We start from the raw sequence: 22,520 nt of genomic DNA, 5'->3' as shown, positions 1-22,520 counted from the left end.
GCGTGAGTCACTGTGCCCTTGGAAAGACTCTCCAAGATACACAGAAATGTACACAATAACAGTATTTCTGATGACATGGGAAGTGCCAGGGTATTAACAGTTGTCTTAATTGAAGCTTGCAAAGCAGAGGGAAATCAACTGCACGAAACAGCCATCCCAAGGGGCCTCCCGCATGGAATGCCAAAAGCAAACCAAAGCCCTCCCTCCTGGCCAGGATATTCCACATCCACACGGTGACACTCTGAAACCCTTATCTGGTCTTCACCCCCATTTCCTGGGGTATATCTCCTAAAATATGCAGAGTCTCCAAAGGATGTCTTTTTGTAGGCTAGTGAGTTGACTGATGGCCAGCAGCCCCAAGGTATCACCAGTTGATCACAAAGGATATGTTAACAGAAAAACCACACTCTGTAAAATATCTTAAAGAGATTTATTCTGAGCCAGCATGAGTGACCATGGCTCTGAGAAAGCACAAACCCAAGAAGCTGTGAGTCAGTGGTCCTGAGGTGGCAAGATTATGGTGATGCTGTTGCCATCGCATCTGGCTGGGGATGGCAGGATGGGGGCTGTTCACGACAGAGCCCCAGGCAGGATGCAAGGCCCAGGGCTTTCGGCCCCAACCCCCAACCCTCAGGGAGGGGAGTTGGGCTGAAGGTTAAGTTGATCGCCCATGGCCAGTGGTTTACCAAACAGGCCTATGTACAGCAGCCTCCAGAAAAACCCAAAAGGGCAGGGTCCAGGGAGCTTCTGGAAGGTTGAACACTGTGGAGGTTCCTGGAGGGTGGCACCCCCCGGGAGGGCACGGAAGCTCTGCACCTCTGATTTCCCCCACACCTCGCCCTATGCATCTCATCTGTGCCCTTTGTAATATCTGTAAACTAAGAATTAAATCCTAAGCTCCCAGCCTACTGAACAGGCCCCCTCTTGGCCAAAGGGACTTCAGAGAAACCTGAAGGACTAAGTTTTTGGTGGTAGCAGGAAGGGAGGTGGGACAGGTGTCATCACAGCCCCTCTCCTTTAGAGTTTAGGCAAAACTGACCAGCATTATTATTAAAACAAGATTATAAGACTGACAGAACAGACTCTTTGTGGTACTAAGATACCCAATTATAAACAAGACCTAAAGCTATGCACAGCAAGGGTTAAGTCGCATCCGACAAACAATAAAATCTGGTTAAACTGTTTTGTTTTTAGTTAGCCCGGTAAAACGTGGCTTACTTTTTAACCTGACACTGGTTTAGCATCACATGGCAGACAGCAGATCCCTTATCTTAAGCATTCCTTTGAACTGACTTTCAGTCTTTAGACAAAACTTAATTCTCTCAACCCATTGCAAACTAAAGAATCCCTAAGATATACCTAAGACTTCTAAGCCCCTCATTTCAAGATATCCCACCTTTTTAGGCTGAGCTTCTATGTATTGGGTTATTTCTTTTCCTGTAACTCCTGTCTCCTTAAAATGTATACGTGGAATCCTGATAAGTAACAACGCGGAAGGGATACCAGGTAGGGGAGAATAATTGTTCTGAGAAATGGCTCATCACAGACAACCTGCTGGTATGAGATCCTGCTCCCAAACACCTGGTTCTGTATATAGCCCCAGCAGCATGACCCAATAAAGCTTCCCTCCTGCCCCCATCTCTCAGCCGACAGCCCCTTCTCTGCTGTGCTGGCCACTGCACCCTTGCAACATTCCTTCATACTGTCGCTAATAAAATTGCCCCCCTCCCCCACCGCCGCCTTTTTTTTGGAGACGGAGTCTCACTCTGTCACCCAGGCTGGACTGCTGTGGCATGATCTTGGCTCACTACAACCTCTGCCTCCCGGGTTCAAGTGATTCTCCTGCCTCAGCCTCCCGAGTAACTGGGACTACAGGCACGTGCTACCACACCCAGCTAATTTTTTATTTTTAGTAGAGACGGGGTTTCATCATGTTGACCAGGCTGGTCTCGAACTCCCGACCTCAGGTGATCCACGCACCTCGGCCTCCCAAAGTGCTGGGATTACAGGCGCAAGCCACCGTGCCTAGCCAAATCTGCCTTTCTTTACCTACAACTGTCTTGGTAAATTCCTATACCGCCCACAATGACAGGCCCAGCCAGACACAATGGCAACAGCATCAACCCAAACCATAATCTGACCCCCTCGGGGACATTTACTCACAGCTTCTTGGGTTTGTGCTTTCTCGGGGCCATGGTCACTCATACTGGCTCAGAGTAAACCTCTTTAAGATATTTTACAGAGTGTGGTTTTTCTGTTAACATATCCTTTGTGATCAACTGGTAAACATAAGTGTTTCCTTAAGTCCTGTGAACTGCTCCAGCAAATTAATCAACCCCCAAAAGGGATGGTGGGAACCCCAACTTGAAGCCAGTTGGTCAGAAGTTCCAGAGACCTACGCTTGTGACCAGTGCGGACGGAGGAGGACAGGCTTGGGGACTGAGCCCTCCACCTGTCAGATCTGAGGCTACCTCCCAGTGGACAGCGTCAGAACTGAATTCAAGGACACCCAGCTGATCGCTGGGGCTTGGTGTGTGAGGAAAGCCCCCATAAATTTGGTCACAGAAGTCTTCTGTGATGACTGCTGTGTGGTGTGAGAGCAGAGGAGAAACAGGGTTTGAGTTTTTCCACTCACACACACACCCCTTCAGAGTCCTGTTGGTCAAAACACAAAGCCCAACAGACGTATGGAATGATTTTAGATAATGGATTACACACAGACACAAAAGGCTTTGTCGTTTTTGTGCTAACTTTATGCACAAATGAGTGACAACATCAGTGGCTTAGGTTTGTGACCGAAGGTCTTTTTTTTTTAATTTGATGTGGCCTCACTCTGTCACCCAGGCTGGAGTGCAGTAGCACAATCTCAGCTCACTGCAGCCTCAATCTCCCAGGCCCAAGCAATCCTCCCAACTGAGCCTCCTAAGTAGCTGGGACCACAGACGTGTGCCACCACATCTGGCAAATTTAAAAAAAAATTTTGTAGATACAGGGTCTTGCTACATTGCCCAGCTGGTCTTGAACTCCTGGGATCAAGCAATCCTCCTGCCTCAGCCTCCCAAAGCACTGGGATTACAGACGTGATTTTTCACGCTAAAATTCTCAGATCAATGGAAGGAATGTCATCTGCAATAATAATTTCTGCCAGCAGAGGGGGACAAAACTTACAATAAATACAGTTTACAAAAATGAAACAAAAAGTGAACACTGACTCCCTCTGTTTTCCAATTAGTGAGCTCCTGTTACAGGAGTAGTCCACTCCACCACTTCAGCAGTACATGAGCATACAGCCCCTCAGCCCAAGAACACTATTTTGCGAATGACAAACCCAAAACTGCTGCTCCAATGCATGTCCCGTTTATATAGTATTTAAATGAATTTATTTATTTATTTTTTTTGAGATGGAGTCTCAATGTGTTGCCCAGGCTGGAATGCAATAGTACAACGTCAGCTCACTGCAACCCCCACCTCCTGGGTTCAAGCGATTCTTCTGCCTCAGCCTCCCGAGTAGCTGGGACCACAGGTGTGCACCACTGTGTCCAGCTAACTTTCATATATATATTTTTATTATACACAGGGTTTCATCATGTTGGCCAGGCTGGTCTCAAACTCCAGTCAGATCACTCTGGTGATCTGACTGCTTCAGCCTCCCAAAGTCCTGGGATTACAGGTGTGAGCAACTGCACTCAGCCTATTTATTATTAAATTTTTATTTAAATTAAATTTATTAAGCATTTGTATAAATTATTAAATATTTAAATTAAATAATTTATTATTAAGTATTTACATAAAACACATCATTAGATATTTATTTAAATACATGTATTAAACATTCTGTACATGTACCCCAGAACTTAAAGTATAATTTTAAAAAATTAAAAAATAAAATAAATAATTTTTTTAAAGTATTTAAATAAAATTTGTTTATTTACTCATCTGTGATCCATGGACTAGTATCCTGAGTTTCAACTGGTCTACCCAAATCCTGGGGCGCAGACTCACACTTTTCTAGGAGTAGGCGGCCCTTTTACAGGGATGATTCCAGATGCACACCTCTGTACAAGCCCCCACCTACCAGTGATTTTCCTGAGAGCTGTCAAGCAAGAGCCTGTGGTCCGGGCAGCACGCTGGCTCCCCTCCCCCATCCCCTCCCGAAGTCCTCCCCCTTTACAGAAGAGAGGCCCGCCTGTCATCCATGCAGCAGATTCCTGCGGTGCTCTGCCCAGAGATGCAGAAACCTCGGGAACATCAAATAAATCACAATTCAAAATGCAGGTCTTGGTGGATCAAGAGACAATCAACTTGTGGTATGGTTTGCTTTCTCTCTTAAAGAAATGAGAGAGAAATAGAGCCAAGAAATAGGACGATTCATTCCATGTTGGGAAGCTGTGAACTTAGATATTCTGTAGAGGAGGCAGCGGCGAAAGCAGCAGCAGTGAGGGTTTTATTTCTCAGCTTCCCCTCTGCCATCTCCAGCCATCGAAGAACACTTCACTCCCGCAGAAGAATCCAGTGAGAACAGAGAAGAGGATGGCAGTGAGAAATCCCGGGGGCACTGTCTCATCTCATCCAGGGGATAAACTCATGACAGGGCTCTGTGCTTTATCTCTCTATATGACAACTGTAATGTTCCAGATCTGTGCAGCAGTGTGTGCAAAACCCGAGGTGCCACGAAGCACGTGCTTTCTGCGAGCTCACCATCCTCAGGAACGAAAGCCTGGCAAGCACCCCTGTTCATGGGGACTCAGGTGGGGTCTTAACAACATGTTTTGTATCAAAAGGAAAAAGGAGCGAAAAGGTCCATGTTTACTTCTGAAAGATCAAAACTGTAACTTCAAAGGAACAAATAGGGGAGCGCTGAGTTAATACTGTCTACTTTCCTGCACATTTCCTCAGACTTGCAGGATATTTTCATTAACTTCTTTCAAATGATTACTGGATACTGCATATCTGTGTCCAGGTCGTTTGAATGCCAGTCTCCTGTTCACTGGTCCATGGCCCCTCTCTCTGCTGGTTTATTTGTTGTCCCTGTGTACTTACTAGATTTGAATTAACTACGCAGCAACACGTTTGGATTCAACCATAATGAACTTAACAGCAATCATCTATGTGTCTTTTCTAAACCACACACTTACTAGTCAAATACTTTTTCCTTTTGTTGTAAATTTCCACAAAGAGTCAACTGCTTTCTTAAAAGCAAATCACTGATGAATGCATGGGTGGATGAAAAATTAGGCAGGCTAAGAGGTAACACTCCTACACATTAAAAAACCCGTTCTGTGTGATTAAGGTGATTCCTTTCTCAGACTTTGACATGCGGTCCTAATTTATGAAATATATAATTATAAATATTATTTTCATCTTGAAAAGAAATACTAATCCATCCATATAATCTCAAATGTCCACCTGTCAAGGCTGTTTCAGATGGCTGAGAAAATTGAAATTTGATGCCACTTATTCACAGCTGATGATAAAAATCCTAGCAGGAGCAATTTCCAATTTTATGGGGTTGTTTTTACCCTAGCAGCACCTCATTTAACTACATACAAGGTGCCTCTAAGTGAAAGAAAACAGATACAATACGCAGTCCTTTGATCATCGCCTCCATCATTTAGTAAATCTTACTAAAATCCTTTTTTGGTAAACTTCCCAGTAAGAAAGTGAATGCCTCTAATGACTGGGCAACTGTTCTGTTTTGTTTTTAACAGGTTAGGTGGTTTGCTTTCCCAAAACCGGAGGAGGAGCTACAGATGGCCTCCCCGAAGCATAGGTCTCCAAAGTGAGTAACGCAAAAATACAAATAGCATTGCCTCTATAGGGCAGTCTTCGCAGCCCAAGCCTAGGCATCTAAATGTCTTTCCTCACAGACTCTCCGGGCCTGTGTAGTAAAATACATGCTAGTATACATGAAAATGCTTCCTAAATGCCAACGTACCGTACAAATGATGCTGACAGCATTATCATTACTGTTGATTGATGAAACATCAAGCAGTTAATATACAACTAAGAATTCTAAGGCATCAGATCTAGTTGTAAATAAGAATTTGGATACAATATTTCCTTAAGGCAGCAACACGACGTGACCCAGGGTCCCTCAAGAAATATCTGATGGTCCAATGAATTTCAAAATGGTCAACCGAACTACCAAACTTACTGGTTTTTATGGGTAACCAAGAAAAGGGCACGAGTCATAAATGAAATATACAAGCCCTGTTGACTTATGGTTGATTCTGACCAACATCTTTAAATATATCCATTAGATCCTGGTACTTCTCACAAGCGGAGTGAGCCATCACCTTCTATAGCAATAGAAATGTGGCAACCAATCTTATGATGCACAGAACAAAAGCATCTACACACAAAAGGGAAAACCTAGAGGAACATTGCCCCTCCTCCCTTCTTTTGTCTCATCCCTATTTGCCAGATCACTTTTACTAGATTTTCTACTTTTAAAATAGAATCTAGAGTTCGGTCTGGCTGGGTACCATGTGTCCAGCTCCCTCCCTCACTCAGCATAGGTTAAATCAGTATTTTCTAAAAGAAGGGTCAAGATTAATTAGAGTATTCAATATTCATATTAGGACCGAGTTATTTCTGAAGAAGGATGGCTCTTTTGTTCTTTCTTTCTTTCATCTATCACAAAGGGAACAGGCCACAGTGTCTGTGTCCCTCTGGAATACGTCGCCAACAAGCCAAGGAGACTGGCTGGTGGGCAGGTCAGCCAAGGAAGAAGAGAGAGACGCCTGGTGACTGTAAACACGTCGGCCATGAATGCAATACAGCCCAGGTGGCACCGGATGCAGTGAAGCCCCCGGTATTCTGGTTAGCCTTAGCCCCTGGGAAGGAGCAGTTAAGAAGACAACAGAAACATAGAGCAAATCCCAAAAGTGTCTGAATAAAAATGTGCCATCATGTAGCCACTGCCATTGTAAGCATGTATTACCTGATTGATGTCATTTGTGAAAAGTCACCACAGCCTCCATGCTGTTTCCATTTAGAAGGTGGAGACAAGGCAGAGTTATTGCCATCTGTCTGTCTTCAGGGCAGGCCTCCCCCGGGGACTCCTGTAACCCTGCGGTCCTGGAGTTTGGGAGAACAGTACTCCCAGCTTCTCCCACCCACAGGTGACACCCGGCACAGTGGGCCGGCTGTGGGTGGACCAAGACCACCTACACGTTAGGTGTGATGGGGACCTTTGCAGAGAATCAAACAGCAACTGCAGGGAGTGAGCTGACCTTGGCCGAGATGGAACAAAATGCTCACAGAGCCTCTCTTCAATCCACTGTCCACACTGCCTCCCAAAGGGATCATTCCAAATGCAAATGTGTTCAAGCTGCTCTCCCTGCTGAAAACCTTTCAATGGCTGCCCACTGCCTACAGCGTAATTTGCAATCCCTTCTATGTCCTGAGAACCCCCCGGGGCCTGGCTCTCTGCCACCTGAGTTTTGGCTGTACCCTTTTTTTACGACCTTTGCTCCAGCTTCCTGAGCTGCCCGCTGCTCCCATGCTGGGCCCACCTTCATCTCTACCATGAAGCTTCAGCCCTGGCGTCACCTCCTCGAAGAAGGTGGAGGTACCCCACCACTGCGAGTGGCCTGCACCCCTCCTCTGCGTTCTGCAGACATCCTCATACTCCTGCATGTCTGCTTCTGGACGGCTTGTCCTTCTCCCTTGCTAAAGCCCTAGAAGGCAGAGATCGCATGCTATTTGTGTTGGTAACTGAGCCGGATCTGGCCTGGCTCAGAGCAAATGCTCAGCGTTTGGTGAGTGACACCCAGTGTTGGAGGCAGCTCCAGCCGGTTGCTCAAAGCGCTGCCCTTTAGAAGCAACCAAGGGCAGTCAGGAGCTCGGCTCTGACACCAATAACGAGGTGTAGACTATCTCCCATCAGAAGGAACAAGTTTCCACGAGGATAGTGGCATCCAGCCAATGCCATTCATGATGAAGAAGATCCAAGCTGGAGTTTTTCAGGCAAGAGTAACAAATGACAACTTTAGTCTACAGATAGAGAATACCGATAAAAGAAAGCTACGTGGGTTTTCTTTATTATTGAAAATAAGCAAAGGCCGTGCTTCAAAACAAGACAGAATGGCCTCTCCCTCCTATCATATTTCAAAATTAATCTACTCCCAGACAATCTGAAGAAGTTTCTTTCTTGTTACAAGGGGAAGGGGGTGTGGATTTTAGGTCAGCAGATTTATTGTTTCCAGATGTTTGCAGCTCTGGGATTTGCTGAAGGATTTCAGAGAGGAGCGGGGAGGCGCATCAGAAGGTGGGGTGAGCAGAATGGAGACAGAGACAACAGCCACATGAGCAGGAGAAAGAGCTCTTGAAGTCACAGGGGAGGGTGGCATCTCTGCAAATTACCCTGAGGACGAGGCTAGAGGCCCTTCACTATGGCCACATGGCCTTAAAAGAAACACGTATGAAGTAAAGCCATTTGTTGTAAAACTAAATGGAGAGTGTCATTATAAACACATGACAAAATCTATAGGGTGGGTTCCTGTGCCAAGCAAAACGAGCCCGAGCTTCTGCAACACTGGCAAGGCGTTGCCCTCCTAACGGTATCAGAAGAGAGTTCATCTTTTGGGGAATCCTCCCTGCAGGGCCTTTTCTGTAAATGTGTTGTCAGAATGTACGTGCAGATCTTTGCAGACCTGGAGGAAAAAGCAATTCTAAGCGCTGGAAGTTCCATCTGAAACTCTGTCCGTTTGACTCACAGCAATATCCGGGACCTGAAAATGCTTAGGAAGTAAAAGTGAGAGAAGGAGAAAGCTTGGGGAATATTCTGTTTTGAACCCAGGAGACGCTGTCCTCTGACAGTTTCCTGAAGTAACAGATAATAGATGGACTTCCAAGGCAGTGCTGACGTTAGAAAATGTGGTCCATAAAAGACCTAAATACATAACCGTCTATGTGGGTTAACTCTCTGTAACAACACTCTTCACCAGAACGAAAACATTTCCAAGCCTACCATTGATCTTTTTTAGGATGAAATTCACACTATGAATCATTTAGTATACCAAGCACCTTTTCTTCCAGGTTTCTCCATGCCATTCACCAGCGACCCAAGAACAACAAAAAAACCTTAGCAGACTATGTAAATAAGAAACGCAAATAGGTAACAAGCATAATATTAATGTATCAAATGTTTTTAATGTATTTGACAGCCGTAAGCTTGCAATTTAATCAAGATTTTGTATTTCTTGGTTAGTTCATACAAAAAAAAATACGCTTTTACAAAAGTAAAATAAATTCTAAAGTAATGCATTTTTTGTTTCATTCAACAGGTCTAGGTTTGTAAATACAGAATTTTTCATATCAAGATAACCAAAATAAAGTTTAACAATAAATAAGGAAATATTTTAATCTTTATTTACTTAATTATTTATTTATTTTTTTGAGACGGAGTCTTGCTCTGTCGCCCAGGCTGGAGCGCAGTGGCGCGATCTCAGCTCACGGCAACCTCCACCTCCCTGTTTCAAGCAATTCTTCTGCCTCAGTCTCCCAAGTAGCTGGGACTGCAGGCACACATCACCACACCTGGCTAATTTTTGTATTTTTAGTAGACACAGGGTTCCACCATATCGGTCTGGCTGGTCTCAAACTCCTGACCTTGTGACCTGCCCACCCTGGCCTCCCAGAGTGCTGGGATTACAGGTGTGAGCCACTGTGCCCAGCCTATTCTTTGTTTTTTGCCTTTTGCTTTTTTATCAAGCTTTGAAAGCAGAATGAGTCCTCCAAATGCGGAAGACCCACAAAGGGTTCATTTAATCCAGTAGAGTGTTAATAACAGTGGACTGACTACCACGTTCCACTCCCTTGGTAAACAGGCTGACTGATACTTACGCTGTGCTAGTAAGTTCTCCTCTAGGCCTCTGGCATGTTTTTCTCATACCAGGTGAGCTAGATGTTGACCAAAAGTCAATTTCTTTGCTCTGAAACCTGATGTGACCCTCAAATACTATGGAAACTGCTGAAACATATGTGGGAAAAGAAAATTGCTATTTCTATAAAAACTAAGTTGAATGCTTTGGAAAGACATAGGAAAAACGGGTTATTCAAAATCTGCTGTCAAATTAGGTGTAGGTGAATCAACTCAAAAGTCTGCAAAGTTAGGAGACAGGGAGTGGGGAAAGGTATTAAAAAAATCTAGAGAACTTTGCATTCAGGTAGCTTTGCTCTTCTCTAAAGAAACCCAAACTGGAACCTGAAACTGATACATTATGGGTGTTGTTTATTACAAGAAAGACCATACATGATTCCTCTCCGTAAACTGACACTCAAAGCAAAACAAGACTTGGGATATGCTGAAGGATTGGCAAATAATATCCATTCATATATTTGAAGTTAAAATATTCAAGGTATGTACTGTTTGTTTTTTTTTTTTGTTTTTTTTTTTTTTAATAAGCCTACAGCACCCGGTATTCCCAGGCAGTCTCCCATCCAAGTACTAACCAGGCCCGACCCTGCTTAGCTTCTGAGATCAGACGAGCTCGGGCGCGTTCAGGGTGGTATGGCTGTAGATGTACTGTTTGGTTTTTAAGGATCAAGGTGGATAAATGGGCTTCCAAATATGATGAACAGAAAATAAAGCAGCTGACCTATGGAGTGGCATATGAAATAAACAGATCTGAGAAAGTCTCCCTTGGCTCCTGTTCTCCGAAAATACCCAGGGGTAAAATAAATCAGAATTCGGCCTGGCACAGTGGCTCATGCCTATAATCCCAGCACTTTGGGAGGGCAAGGCAGGCAGAACTCTTGAGGCCAGAAGTTCGAGACCAGCCTGGCCAACATGGCAAAGCCCCGTCTCTACTAAAAATACAAAAATTAGCCAGGTGTGGTGGCACACACCTGTAATGGCAGCTATTCAGTGGCTGAGGCAGGAGAGTTGCTTAAACCTGGGAGGCAGAGGTTGCAGTGAGCCAAGCTCGTGTCACTGCACTCCAGCCTGGATGACAGAGTCAGACTCTGTCTCAAAAAAATAAAATGAAATAAAAATCACAGAACCCAGCGTGCATATCATGGATAAGCTTGTATACGGCTTCACGTTCTTGGACTATATTTACTCACCCAGAAGCAAAGTTTCAGGAAGCAGAAACAAGGCAAAGCGATGCCATCATTAAAGCCAGAAGATTTCTATAATGGCCCTCTTCCCCGTCTTTCAGTATCAAGAGCATAAACTCATCCTATCCCTGCCCCGCAAAACTGCTTATGGGAACACTGGGGGAAGAGGCTGCCCCTTACCTTCTGACGCTGCTGAATGTTGGCCACGGTGTCAGGCTGAAAGTCCAGCTTGTCTGTGCGGCAGAGTTTCCAGTAGAGGATGACAACAATCACCATCACCACCAGCACCGGGATGACCACGCCAACAATGACCCACAGGTTGTTGCTCTGGGATTCCGGAGGTGGCCTCTTCACTCTGTCCACAGCTGCGGGCAAGGAAGAAAGGCCTTTCAATAACTCCTTCTTCACTCATTTACTAGACTGCATGTCTCTTCTATGAGAAACTCAGAAGTCCCTGACATTTCAGCTCCAGATAACTGGTTCCAGGTTTTAATCTCCTGATGACAGGAAATGTGACCAACAGAGAAACACAATATACAAGGTTATGGCTAGAATACATCACGGATCACAGTGATATATGTGATATATCCAAAGGTACATGGCTGAATTACCACCACCACTAGGTTAATTCCTGGTCTCCTGACTTCCAGTTTTTCTACTAGCTCACCCCTAACTTTTCACTGCAGGACATTTCCATGCCAAAACTGGTTCTGTACAACTCGGTACAAAGGCAGTGTCCTTCAAAAGTGGAGAGAAAAACAGCTATGTCTCCAGAACACAGTCCTGACCGCTGCATCAGGTACAGCAGGACTGACACCCTCCCAGATCGCATAAAGCACATGCATCTCCACTAGGGGTTTATGGAAGAAAGCCCTGTACCTCCTTCTCCCTCCCCTCACTACAAGTTTCTCATGCTCACAAATGTTTATTAAGTGTGCTGGACACAGCTGGAAAGTTGAGACTCGATATGAACAAGTAAAGTCCCTCAAGGTGCTTAGGTCCTAGTGGGGGAAGGGGAAAATGCTCAAGTAAACGAATCATGAATAATTTCCTATCATCCTAGTACCATACACAAAGCAAAACAGAGTGAGGAGATACGACGTAGGAACCAACGTAGCAACTGGTCGTTTCCCCTTCAGCAATGGAAAATGACAGAGATGCTGATGTTCATAGCAGCGTTATTCACGATAGCCTAAAACATGAAAACAACCCAAATATCCATCCATAGATGAATGAATGAACAAAATGTGGTATAGCCATACAACGGAATATCATTCAGCTTTAAAAGGGAAGGAAAATCTACACTTTCTGCTACCCAGAGGAGCCTTGAAAACATCATGATAATGGAACAAGCCAGTCATGAAAGGACAAATGATGTATGATTCTACCTATATGAGGTAGCTAGAAAAAAATCATAGAAAGTTTCTGCTTGGAATGATGGAAAAGGTGTGGAAATGGATAGTGGTGATGGTCACACAGCGCTGTGAATGTACTGAATGCCACTGAAGTACACACTTAAAAGTGCTAAATTGGTACATTTAATGATATATATTTGACCACAATAAAAAAAAGAAGGGGCTGGGGTTGGTGGCTCACATCTGTAATTCCAGCACTTTGGGAGGCTGAGGCAGGTGGATCATGAGGTCAGGAGTTCAAGACCAGCCTGGTCAATATGGTGAAACCCCGTCTCTACTAAAAATACGAAAATTATCTAGGTGTGGTGGCACATGCCTGTAATCCTAGCTGCTCAGCAGAGACTGAGGCGGGAGAATCACTTGAACCCGGGAGGCAGAGGTTGCAGTGAGTTGAGATTGTGCTGCTACACTACAGCCTGGGTGACGGAGTGAGACTCCGTATAAAAAAAAAAACAAAAAAACAAAGAAGGAAGATGATTCTTATGTTTTCTGAAATGAAGCTTCAAGGTGTTAATTTTGAAACTAACTCCTAGTAAGTATCCCATAGGCACTGCTCTCCTTACCACCCCCCACCCCCCGCCCCGTCTCTCTCCCTAAAGCTTTGAAACATGACTCTTTATTGAAATGGTGTTATTTAAGGTACCAGTTGTCAACTTTACAGGAAGCAAATCTTACTCATTTTGGATTCGCCACTCCCTACCCTGCTGCCACCCCCACCCCACCCCACCTCCACTCCTCCTCGTCCATGGCCTAGGATAGTAGCACTTCAACTCCTCGGCCACCCTCATGCCCTTCACTAGCTCTTTGTTTTGCACAGGGCACCTTACTGCTCATTTAAAATGCTTCTTGTCATATAAATGGATCATCCGCGATGTGCTACACTTCTGCGCTCATTCATCCAGTCCTGCAGCCAAGTCTTGTCTCTTCAAAAACATCTTAGTTGTCACAGGCAGGGACTAAGTCTTATGAGGTAATAACAAAAAAGGTTCTTGGTGCTGGTTCAACTTTGGGTTTAGACACCTGGGGGAGGAACAAGGGAGGGTGCAGGCATTCTAAATCAAACGCACCAGGAAAAAAAGCACAAATTAGAGCAGAGGCTGCATGGGATGTGGTAAAAAGCAACAAAGTGTGAAAAACTTGTATTTTTTCATCTGGGCTGAATATAGTTTATATATGTAGCTCACTTTGCATAAAAGCAACCGTCAATACAGAAGTAGGGATAGAATCAAACTGAGAAGCTGAAACAACTGGATACTCTTCTTAGTTCTTTTGGGAGGGTGGCTGTTTTTCTTTTTGAGATAGGGTCTCGGTCTGTCACCAAGGCTACAGTGTGGTCGTATAACCAAGCTCACTTGCAGCCTTGACCTCCTGGGCTCAGGTGATCCTCCTGCTTTAGCCTCCCAAGCAGCTGGGACCACAGGCATGCCCCACCATGCCCGGCTTGTGTATTATGATTATTATTTGTAGATATGGGGTCTTGCTATGTTTCCTAGGCTGGTCTCGAACTCCTGGGCTCAAGTGATCCTCCTGCCTCTGTCTCCCAAAGTACTGAGATTTCAGGTGTGAGGCTTTGTACCTGCCCTCTTTTTATTCTAAGCTAGGAAAACCCTGATGAGGCAGAATCTGATCAAACTGGGCCCTAACACCAGTGTCCCGGGGCTGCCTTTCGGTTTTCCCTGGTGTTGGCTGAAGCTTCCTTCAATTGCCAGCCCTCAGATCCCACGATCTTTACCCACGTGATTTTCAGTACAAAACTGAGGAAAAGAGGTGCAAGATCAGATCTGAAAGGTGCTCATATCCTATTGCAATTAACTATTTAATGTCAAGTGCTTGGGTGGAGTAGGACACATCTCCTACAATCAGGAATAGCATATATGAAGAAACGTAGGAAGTGCTTTTGTTATTTTTTGCTCACTGCTTTGGAGAAGAACACATCAATATGTGATCATATCTCAAATACACAAACACAAACCCCAATGATTATTTGCTTATACTCTCCCATCATCTTCCTTAAAACAGAGAAATTATGCCCATCAGCTCTCATCTTGGTTGGCCTCCAGGGACAAGTACAGATTTCACAAAAACCTTCCACTACCAAGGATAATTTTAAAGTGGTCTTTTTTTAAAAAAAAAACTGCCTTTATCTCCTACATGTTCTCCAGAGTTTTTCTGTATTCTTTGATGCTGGATTCCCTCTAAATGTTTACTTCTCCTTTTATTGCTGGGAGCAAGTTTCACCAAGCTCTTACCAAGACTGCTTGCAGAATCATAAAGGAAAACCACTGACATTGAAAGAGGAGTCTGGGCCAGGCACGATGGCTCATGCCTATAATCCCAATACCTTGGGAGGTCAAGGCGGGAGGATCGCTTGAGCCCAGGGGTTCAAAACCAGCCTGGGCAACATGGCAAGACCCTGTCTCTACATATGATAAGAAAAAGAACAGCCACGTGTGGTGATGGTGACTGTGGTCCTAGCTACTCAGGAGGCTGAGGCAGGAGGATTACCTGAGCTGAGGTGGTTGAGGCTGCAGTGAGCCGTGATCGTACCACTGCACTACAGCCTGGGTGACAGAGCAAGACCCTTTCTCAAAGGAAAAAAAAAAAAAAGAAAGATCTGATTCATACCCTAAAGGTATATTTAGAAAAATACACTATTCCATGTGCCTCCTTTTTCTTCACTTTTAAATACTCAAAATCTGTGTGGTGGAAAGTACTGAGAGCAGCCAGAGCCAGGCAGGCAGGAGTGAAATCTTCCAACAATAATAAAGAAACATCAGAACACCTCTGTCTACACTGCAGAGTGGGGTGAGGATAGGTGGGAGAGAAACAGGATTGAAAAGGGGAAGGATCAAGGACTTCTTTGTGTTGAAAGACCCTGAAGGAAGCCAGTAAATCCAGGGTGTACCTCTCCGCTTCCTGCATGACTCACTGTCCCTGCCAATGTTCAAAATATGACACAGAAGATTCTGGAATAAATACAGAGCAAACACATTACTTTGCCTAAGACAAAATTTATAATAATAAAAAAAGAAATAGTAGAGGAATGAGGGACAGATATTAAAGCTGATGTAAGGTAGTATAAATCACTGTAACACCCCACACGTAAAGCGCTAGGTAGAAAAAACAGCAGTGTAGGCTAAACCTACAAGCAACTGAAATCCAAATAAAGAAGGTCTTGGTGAATGAATTTTAACAACTGGCACGTCACCATCAGGGTTTACACACATCAGAATGCTTCACATTGAGAGCTCACTGTCAGGACAAGCCTGGCTTTGGAGCCCAGCACTGCCCAGGCGACAGCACCTCAGGCACTTACGCTGGGCAATGGCGCCTTGAATTCGGTAACCCAAGATAATGGCTGCTCTCTGGAGGTCCATCTTGTTAATCAGGTCCGAAGACTTGACTGCACTGAGTCTTTCTCCATCTTGATCCTCCACAAAGTAGATGAGCTGTACAGGATTGTCATCTCCCTCCAGCCTCGACACGTTTACCACCTGAAAGATAACAGAAACCATTCACATTGCAGGAGCTCGTGTTTCTAGATGTCCTCTCTCAGGTCACTGGATCCTGACTGTGTCACTCAGGATTTATTCCAATTCTCATAATAAGCTCTGTAAGGCATCCAGGGGCCCAGAATCACCACAGTGCTCTCTGTTGATGGGAAGAGGGACAGTGGAGAGTTCCTCTATGTGCAGTAGCAGGTTGCTTGATCTCACTCTACGTCTTCTCTGGGGCAAAGGGGCAGGGAGGATGCACAGAACCAGGCTGGCGAGTCCAGGTGGTCTAGAACTGTCCCCACAATCTCTGACGTGCTGATCACATCATAAGAGAGCACCATCCTCCCAACATTAACCATGGGATTAGATACTTCCCTCGTTCTCTGAGACTATTAATGGTTCTGCCCAATCCTTTCTTTTTTTTTTTTTTCTTTACAGGAGGAAGGAGGGTTTATTTGGCCAGGAGCAAGGTGGCATAGTTGCCTAACAGCCAAGCTCCCCTAACAAAGGAAGGTTCCGTCTTTCTTGAGTCTACTGATATTTCCTCCTCATTCTTCTAGGGTAGGGCTTCTCAACCTCAGCTCTACTGACAATCCCTTGATGTGGGCGGGCATTGTAGATGGTTAGTGGCATCCGTGCCCTCAACCCACCAGTGCCCCCACCCCGCACCGCCCAAGGTACAACCCAAACATCTCCAGACACTGCCAGATGCACCCTAGAGAACAAAATCACCCCCACCACTACTGGTCTACAGACAATAAACCTCATAAATTCACAATCTTGTGGGTCAAATAACACTTTGATTCATCCCAAAACTTCTCTCTCTCTCTGGTGTTAAAAGGCAGTCCTTTTATACCCTTATTTCAAAATCTAGCACACTTGACCTGTAACACCTTTTCATTTCACTCTATTTCTCTTAATAATATGCAACAATTTTATTGCCCCTTCAGACTCTAGGAAAACTCCAGACTTCTGTCCTAAGAAAAGGATCAATGATGGCTACAAGCTCCTTATTTTACACATGCCATTTAAATATTTGGTCTCTACATTTCCCATTGGCAAAATGCAACTGCTACTTCCCTGTCCACACGTGTGGATGTGTGACGCCGCCCTGTGCTCTGGAAAGAGCTGTTGGACTCCTCCTTCACCATGGGAAACTTCTGGCAGATGAGCAGTTTCATGATTTCACTGTGAACTCCTTCTTCCAGATCATGTCTAAAGATCCTTAACAGCACACATCCAAACCCTCTTCCCCAACAACCTGTTCTTTATGCTTCATCCTGAGAAGGACTCATTGTCCTGCCCTCTGGCTGCTGTTTCAAAGCCAGTCAGGAGACTGGCTACTCCCTCCCTGACAATGGTGTCGTGGTGATTAACTTTTCTTTTTTTTATTTTTATTTATTTATTTTAAGAGACAGGGTCTCGCTATGTTACCCAGGCTGGAGTGCAGTGGCTATATACAGGCTCGATCCCACTACGGATTAGCATGGGAGTTTTGACCTGCTCCATTTCCGACCTTGGCCGGTTCACCCCTCCTTAGGCAACCTGATGGTCCCCAGTTCCCAGGAGGTCACCATATTGATGCCAAACTTAGTGAGGACACCCGATTGGCATACTGCTACAGCCCAGAACTCCTGGGCTCAAGCGATCCTCCCACCTCAGCCTCCCAAGTAGCTGGGACTACAGGCACGCGCCACCACGCCCGGCATGATTAACTTTTTATTAGCTTTTAGAATGAAATGCTATCAAAGGGCTACTGAAAAGGAAGTAGATTACATCCACCTGTCTCTCTACCCATGTACCTACTTATTGCATTTTAAAAGTTCTAGGCCAGGCACGGTGGCTCACACCTATAATCCTAGCACTTTGGGAAGCCGAGACAGGTGGGTTGCGTGAGGTCAGGAGTTCAAGACCAGCCTGACTAACATGGTGAAACCCTGACTCTACTAAAAATACAAAAAATTAGCTGGGCATTCTGGTGTGTGCCTGTAATCCCAGCTACTCTGGAGGCTGAGGCAGGAGAATCGCTTGAACCCGGGAGATGGAGGTTGCAGTGAGCTGAGATCACACCACCGCACTCCAGCTTGGATGGCAGAGCAAGACTCTGTCACGCAAAAAAAAAAAAAAAGTTCTAATAAATTTTAAATGTATGGTTTCTTCTTGTAGAAATCACAATCCCCACAAACCCAGTGATACCCACCTTGAGGAAAGATTCTACAAGTTTGCCTACTGCTGCAGTTTGGATGTTTGACCCCCTATAACTCTCCATGTTGAAATGTGATCCCCGGTGTTGGTGGAGGGGCCTGATGGGAGGTATCTGAGTCAGGGAGGCAGGTCCCTCATGAATGGCTTGGTGCTGACCTCGAGGTAATGAGTTCTTACTCTGCTAGTTCCTGAGAGAGCTGGTGTTGGAAACAGCCTGGCACCTCCCTCCCCTCTCTCTCTTGCTTTCTCTCTTGCCATGTGATTTCTACACTGCCTTCCCTTCGCCTTCCAGCAAGAAGGGAAGCAGCCCAAGGCCCTCACTATGTCACTGGCACCATGCTTTTTGTACAGCCTGAAGAACCATGAGCCAAATAAACCCTTTTCTTTACAGACTCAGCCTCAGGTATTCCTTTACAACATCAATGAACTAAGACATCCAGGAGGAAAGTGAGCCAGGAAAATCAAATCGCAGCATTCTCTCTAGACCTATCAGATTCCTATCTGGAACCCTCATAACCATGGTATTATGGAGTCATCATCACTTTGGTTACCATTTTCTGTTTCATTTTTAAATTTATCTTCTGAGCAAAATCACATCACTCTAGAAATTACAGAGCCAATTGGAGAAATGTTGAAAAACATATGCAAAAAAGATAGAAAGAATAAAAATGAAAATCACCTAAAATTCAACCAACCAAAGAAAATCATTGTAAACACTTTAGCATTTTCTTTCTATCCTTTTTTCTCCATGAATTCTCTATTAACATTTGGATTACACGGCATAAATACTTCTGTAACCTCTCTTCGCTTGAGCTTTGTTGTTGTTGTTTTCTGTTTGTTTGTTTGTTTTTTGAGACAGAATCCTGCTCTGTCCCCGAGGCTGGAGTGCACTGGTGTGCTCTTAGCTCAGTGGAACCTCCGCCTCCTGGGTTCAAGTGATTCTCATGCCCCAGGCTCCTGAGTAGCTGGGATTACAGGCACAGGCCCCCAAGCCTGGATGATTTTTATATATTTAGTAGAGATCAGGTTTCACCTTGTTGGCCAGGCTTGTCTCAAACTCCTGGCCTCAAGTGATCCACCCATCTTGGCCTCCCAAAGTGCTGGGATTACAGGTGTGAGCCACTGCACCCAGACTACTTGAACATTTTTCTTTATCACTCGCTAATTTTTTTTTAAATGGCTGCATAAAATTCCAACACAGAAAGATTTACTATAATTTTATTTCCTCATTCCCCAGTTGCTGGATATCTAGGTTGTTTCAACATTTTCACTTTTACAAATTAAGTTTTGATGGACAGTCATGTACCGCTGTACACAAATGTTTTTCTACATCTTCCTGTTTCATCACTCTAAGTGGGAAGAGAAACAGAGCACGGCTTATAAGCAATCTACCAGATGGCACATTCGCCTGGATAGCTTGGTTAACTTTCCCAAACCTGCATGCCTACTTAGGGAGCTTGTATGTCAAATTTAGCACCGTATTATATCCTTTTATGGTATCCTGTAACAGTTTTATGTGTATAAGTGAACGCACACCTAGGCCTTAGGCTCTATGAAGCCAGGAATTGTTGAATGAGGTAAAGCTTTTATAATTCATTCTAATTTGTGTTCTTTTTTCATACTTATTTAATAATTACTCCCAGTTGTGATTAGTTTTTAAATTTCTCTGTAACTTACTGCATCTGGCAAAGGAACTATTTTAGAAACCTAAGAACTACATTTCTGGGAGGGGGGCAAAGGGTAATGATGAGAGGGACACACTTGGTAAAAGGGCTAGAGGACAATGATGCAGTTTGAGGCAACACGTCCACACCCCCACCCAGCCACCCACAGCCAATGTCATTTGCGTCTTTTTCTCTAATGCCTCTAACCCACCCACCTCCCCACCCTGCCTGCCAGCCCACACCCCCTGCTTCAGAGTTCTACCCGGGTTTCCTGTTTCTGAAATGCCATAGCTCTAAATATCCCAGTTTTGTAGCTCAACAAGTCAGCAATAGGTAAAGAAAAAAATCCATGTAATTCATATGGAGATGGAAATTAATGACAGCCCCAACCTCCAACTTCCTGTGAGTATGAGCATTTCTAAATGGGTCACATGTCAATTCAAACGAATCTGTCTTTTGTACCTGTCTGCCAGTTTACCAAGTAAGGAAGATTTAGGGTAATATGATACAACCAGGTGTCTCTGGTGGTGGGCACCTGTAGTCCCAGCTACTCAGGAGGCTGAGGCAGAAGAATCACTTGAACCAAGGAGGTGGAGGTTGTAGTGAGCTGAGACTGTGCCACTGCACTCCAGCCTGAGCAACAGAGCGAGACTCTGTCTCAAGAAAAAAGAGAGAAAGAAAGCAAGCTCAAGTGAAAAGAGGCTACAAAAAGATGTACGCAGTATCATCCAAATGTTAATACAGAATTCACGAGGAAAAAATAATGGAAGCAAATATGCTAAAATGTTTACCGTAATTTTCTTCGGTTGATTGAATTTTAGGTGATTTTCGTTTTATTCTTTACACATCTTTTACATGTCTATTTCAAAATTTCTCTAATTGGCTATGTAATTTCTAAAGAGATGTGATTTCACTCAGAAAATAAATTGAAAATCTTAACCAAAGTGATGACTCCATAATACCATGGAAACAGAGAAAATGAAGTGCTCAAGCAGAGGGTGGCATATTTCCCTCTATCTGATCTACAGTCTCTTCCAGTTGAATGATATATCACTATGGTGCTAGCAATAATATGGACCATTCTATCAAACAGGCTACACTTTTGTTAATTAAAAGCTACTATTTGATAAACGAGGTCCTATGATAGTATGGCCCCAGTCAGACAATCCTGCTCTGCTCCCCAAGGTCTATTGTTATCCTACTACTTACTAAGGCCTTGGTAAATATTTGTCTAGACGCTAGTTGAACTGAAATGCTGCCAGATTCACCTGCTACCCAATATAGAAATCAGTCAAAATCAGAATTTTCTCATGGCACTTCTTACTGGCATAAAAATACAGGGTTTCCAATGGTGTGTGCACTCACACAAGCTCTCCCTCTCCTTCTCTCCTTCCCCTCGTCCTTTGACGTGGAGTACCTGCACCACACTGTTCCCTGCAGCTACAGTGGCCCTTCTCCACATCCGGCGTCTGGTGGAAACCTCACTGAGCAGCTGGGCCAGCTTGCGTTCCATCTCGGCTTGAAACACTTCATTCTGGAGCTGCTTCTCCACGACACCCAGGAGAACTACATTTAAAAGAAAACACATGCGGCGCCCAAAACAAGTCAGCAGTAAAAAAACGGGGCGGGGGTGGGGGTGGGGGTGTGTGCATATGTGTTTGAAATTAATACAAGACTGCCACAAAACGCCAATCCCTAGATGGGAGACATTAAAAGGAAACACAGTGGTCAGGAATGGGGAGAGTCCAGGAAATGCAGCCCATACGTCTTATCTAAGCTCCAAGCTCTCGGTGTTACTTCTGGCTGACTTCTGTCAGCCAGAAGTCCCAGGAACTCAGCACTGCAGGAGCTCTGGCGCGAAGGACGCCTACACAAGATCAAACATTTCGTCTGCACTTATCTCAACACTTCTGGAATTGGTGTGAGTTCATTACCTTGCCCTGAACTTGGACTCACACACTAACTTGAAAAAAGGGAGCCTCCCCATCTTTAGTTATCTACTTCAGACAGGATTATCTCGACAGACAATCGCTTGCCAGCATGGTCTAGGAGGAAGGAACATGTGTTTTTCAATCAGAACTGGTTTAAGTTCTTTGAGATACGACCATGAGCAAGTTACTTAATTACTATGGAAATTATCTGAAAAAGACTGCTGAAGGCACCATGCAAAGAAGTGGGGCCTTGACATGGGATGCTGTGTGTTCAGCAAAGAGAACTTGCAAGGCACAGGAACCCTGTGAATGGTGACTATCACTACTCCACATGCTCTCGTGCCCAGCTAGTTCCTGTGCTGCATGCACGTTGGGCAGCTAAACGTAGCTACTGTTCAGACTTTTGTGCACTACATTAGAAAGCCTTTAACTGCAATGCCATACCTCTAAATATCTGACCCACTCCCCTAAGACAAAAAAAGAAAAAAGCTTCCTAGGTGCAAGCCACCCTGCTTGTCCTTATTAAACTAAACAACACTTTTAGAAAAAAAAAAAAAAAGAGAGAGAGATCCTTGCTTCTGAACCTCAGCCTGTTTTGGGTCAGAAGATCGTCAGTTCCTGTTAGATTCTGCCCCGAACTTGATGTATGAATTTTAAAGAAAGTCAGTCCTTTTTGTTCTATAACTCAGTGGGATACATTCCCACAGCCAAATTTGAATCCCTTTCTCATTCATTCTTTGC

The 22,520-nt window shown here is 44.5% G+C and overlaps 1 protein-coding gene and 1 non-coding gene across 2 annotated transcripts in view; both read right to left on the bottom strand.

Annotated features, from left to right (window-relative positions):
• Window positions 1-22,520, bottom strand: part of KIAA1549 (KIAA1549 ortholog) — a 109,134-nt gene that overhangs the window by 51,056 nt on the left and 35,558 nt on the right. Inside the window, exons 8-10 of the mRNA XM_012447576.2 lie at window positions 21,266-21,414; window positions 15,799-15,976; window positions 11,248-11,432 (exon numbers count right to left, since the gene is read on the bottom strand). Of these exons, the coding sequence (XP_012302999.2) occupies window positions 11,248-11,432; window positions 15,799-15,976; window positions 21,266-21,414 (512 nt within the window). The remainder of the gene's footprint in view (window positions 1-11,247; window positions 11,433-15,798; window positions 15,977-21,265; window positions 21,415-22,520) is intronic.
• On the bottom strand, window positions 10,410-10,528 carry LOC135274562 (5S ribosomal RNA). The gene has a single exon (XR_010342360.1). It is a non-coding gene; the product is annotated as a 5S ribosomal RNA (ribosomal RNA).

Source organism: Aotus nancymaae, unplaced genomic scaffold, assembly GCF_030222135.1.
Source record: "Aotus nancymaae isolate 86718 unplaced genomic scaffold, 86718_ANA_hifiasm-v0.15.2.pri h1tg000002l, whole genome shotgun sequence".
Taxonomy (NCBI): Eukaryota; Metazoa; Chordata; class Mammalia; order Primates; family Aotidae; genus Aotus; species Aotus nancymaae.
The sequence above is the reverse complement of the archived record's forward strand: the minus strand, read 5'-3'. Positions and strand labels throughout refer to the sequence as shown.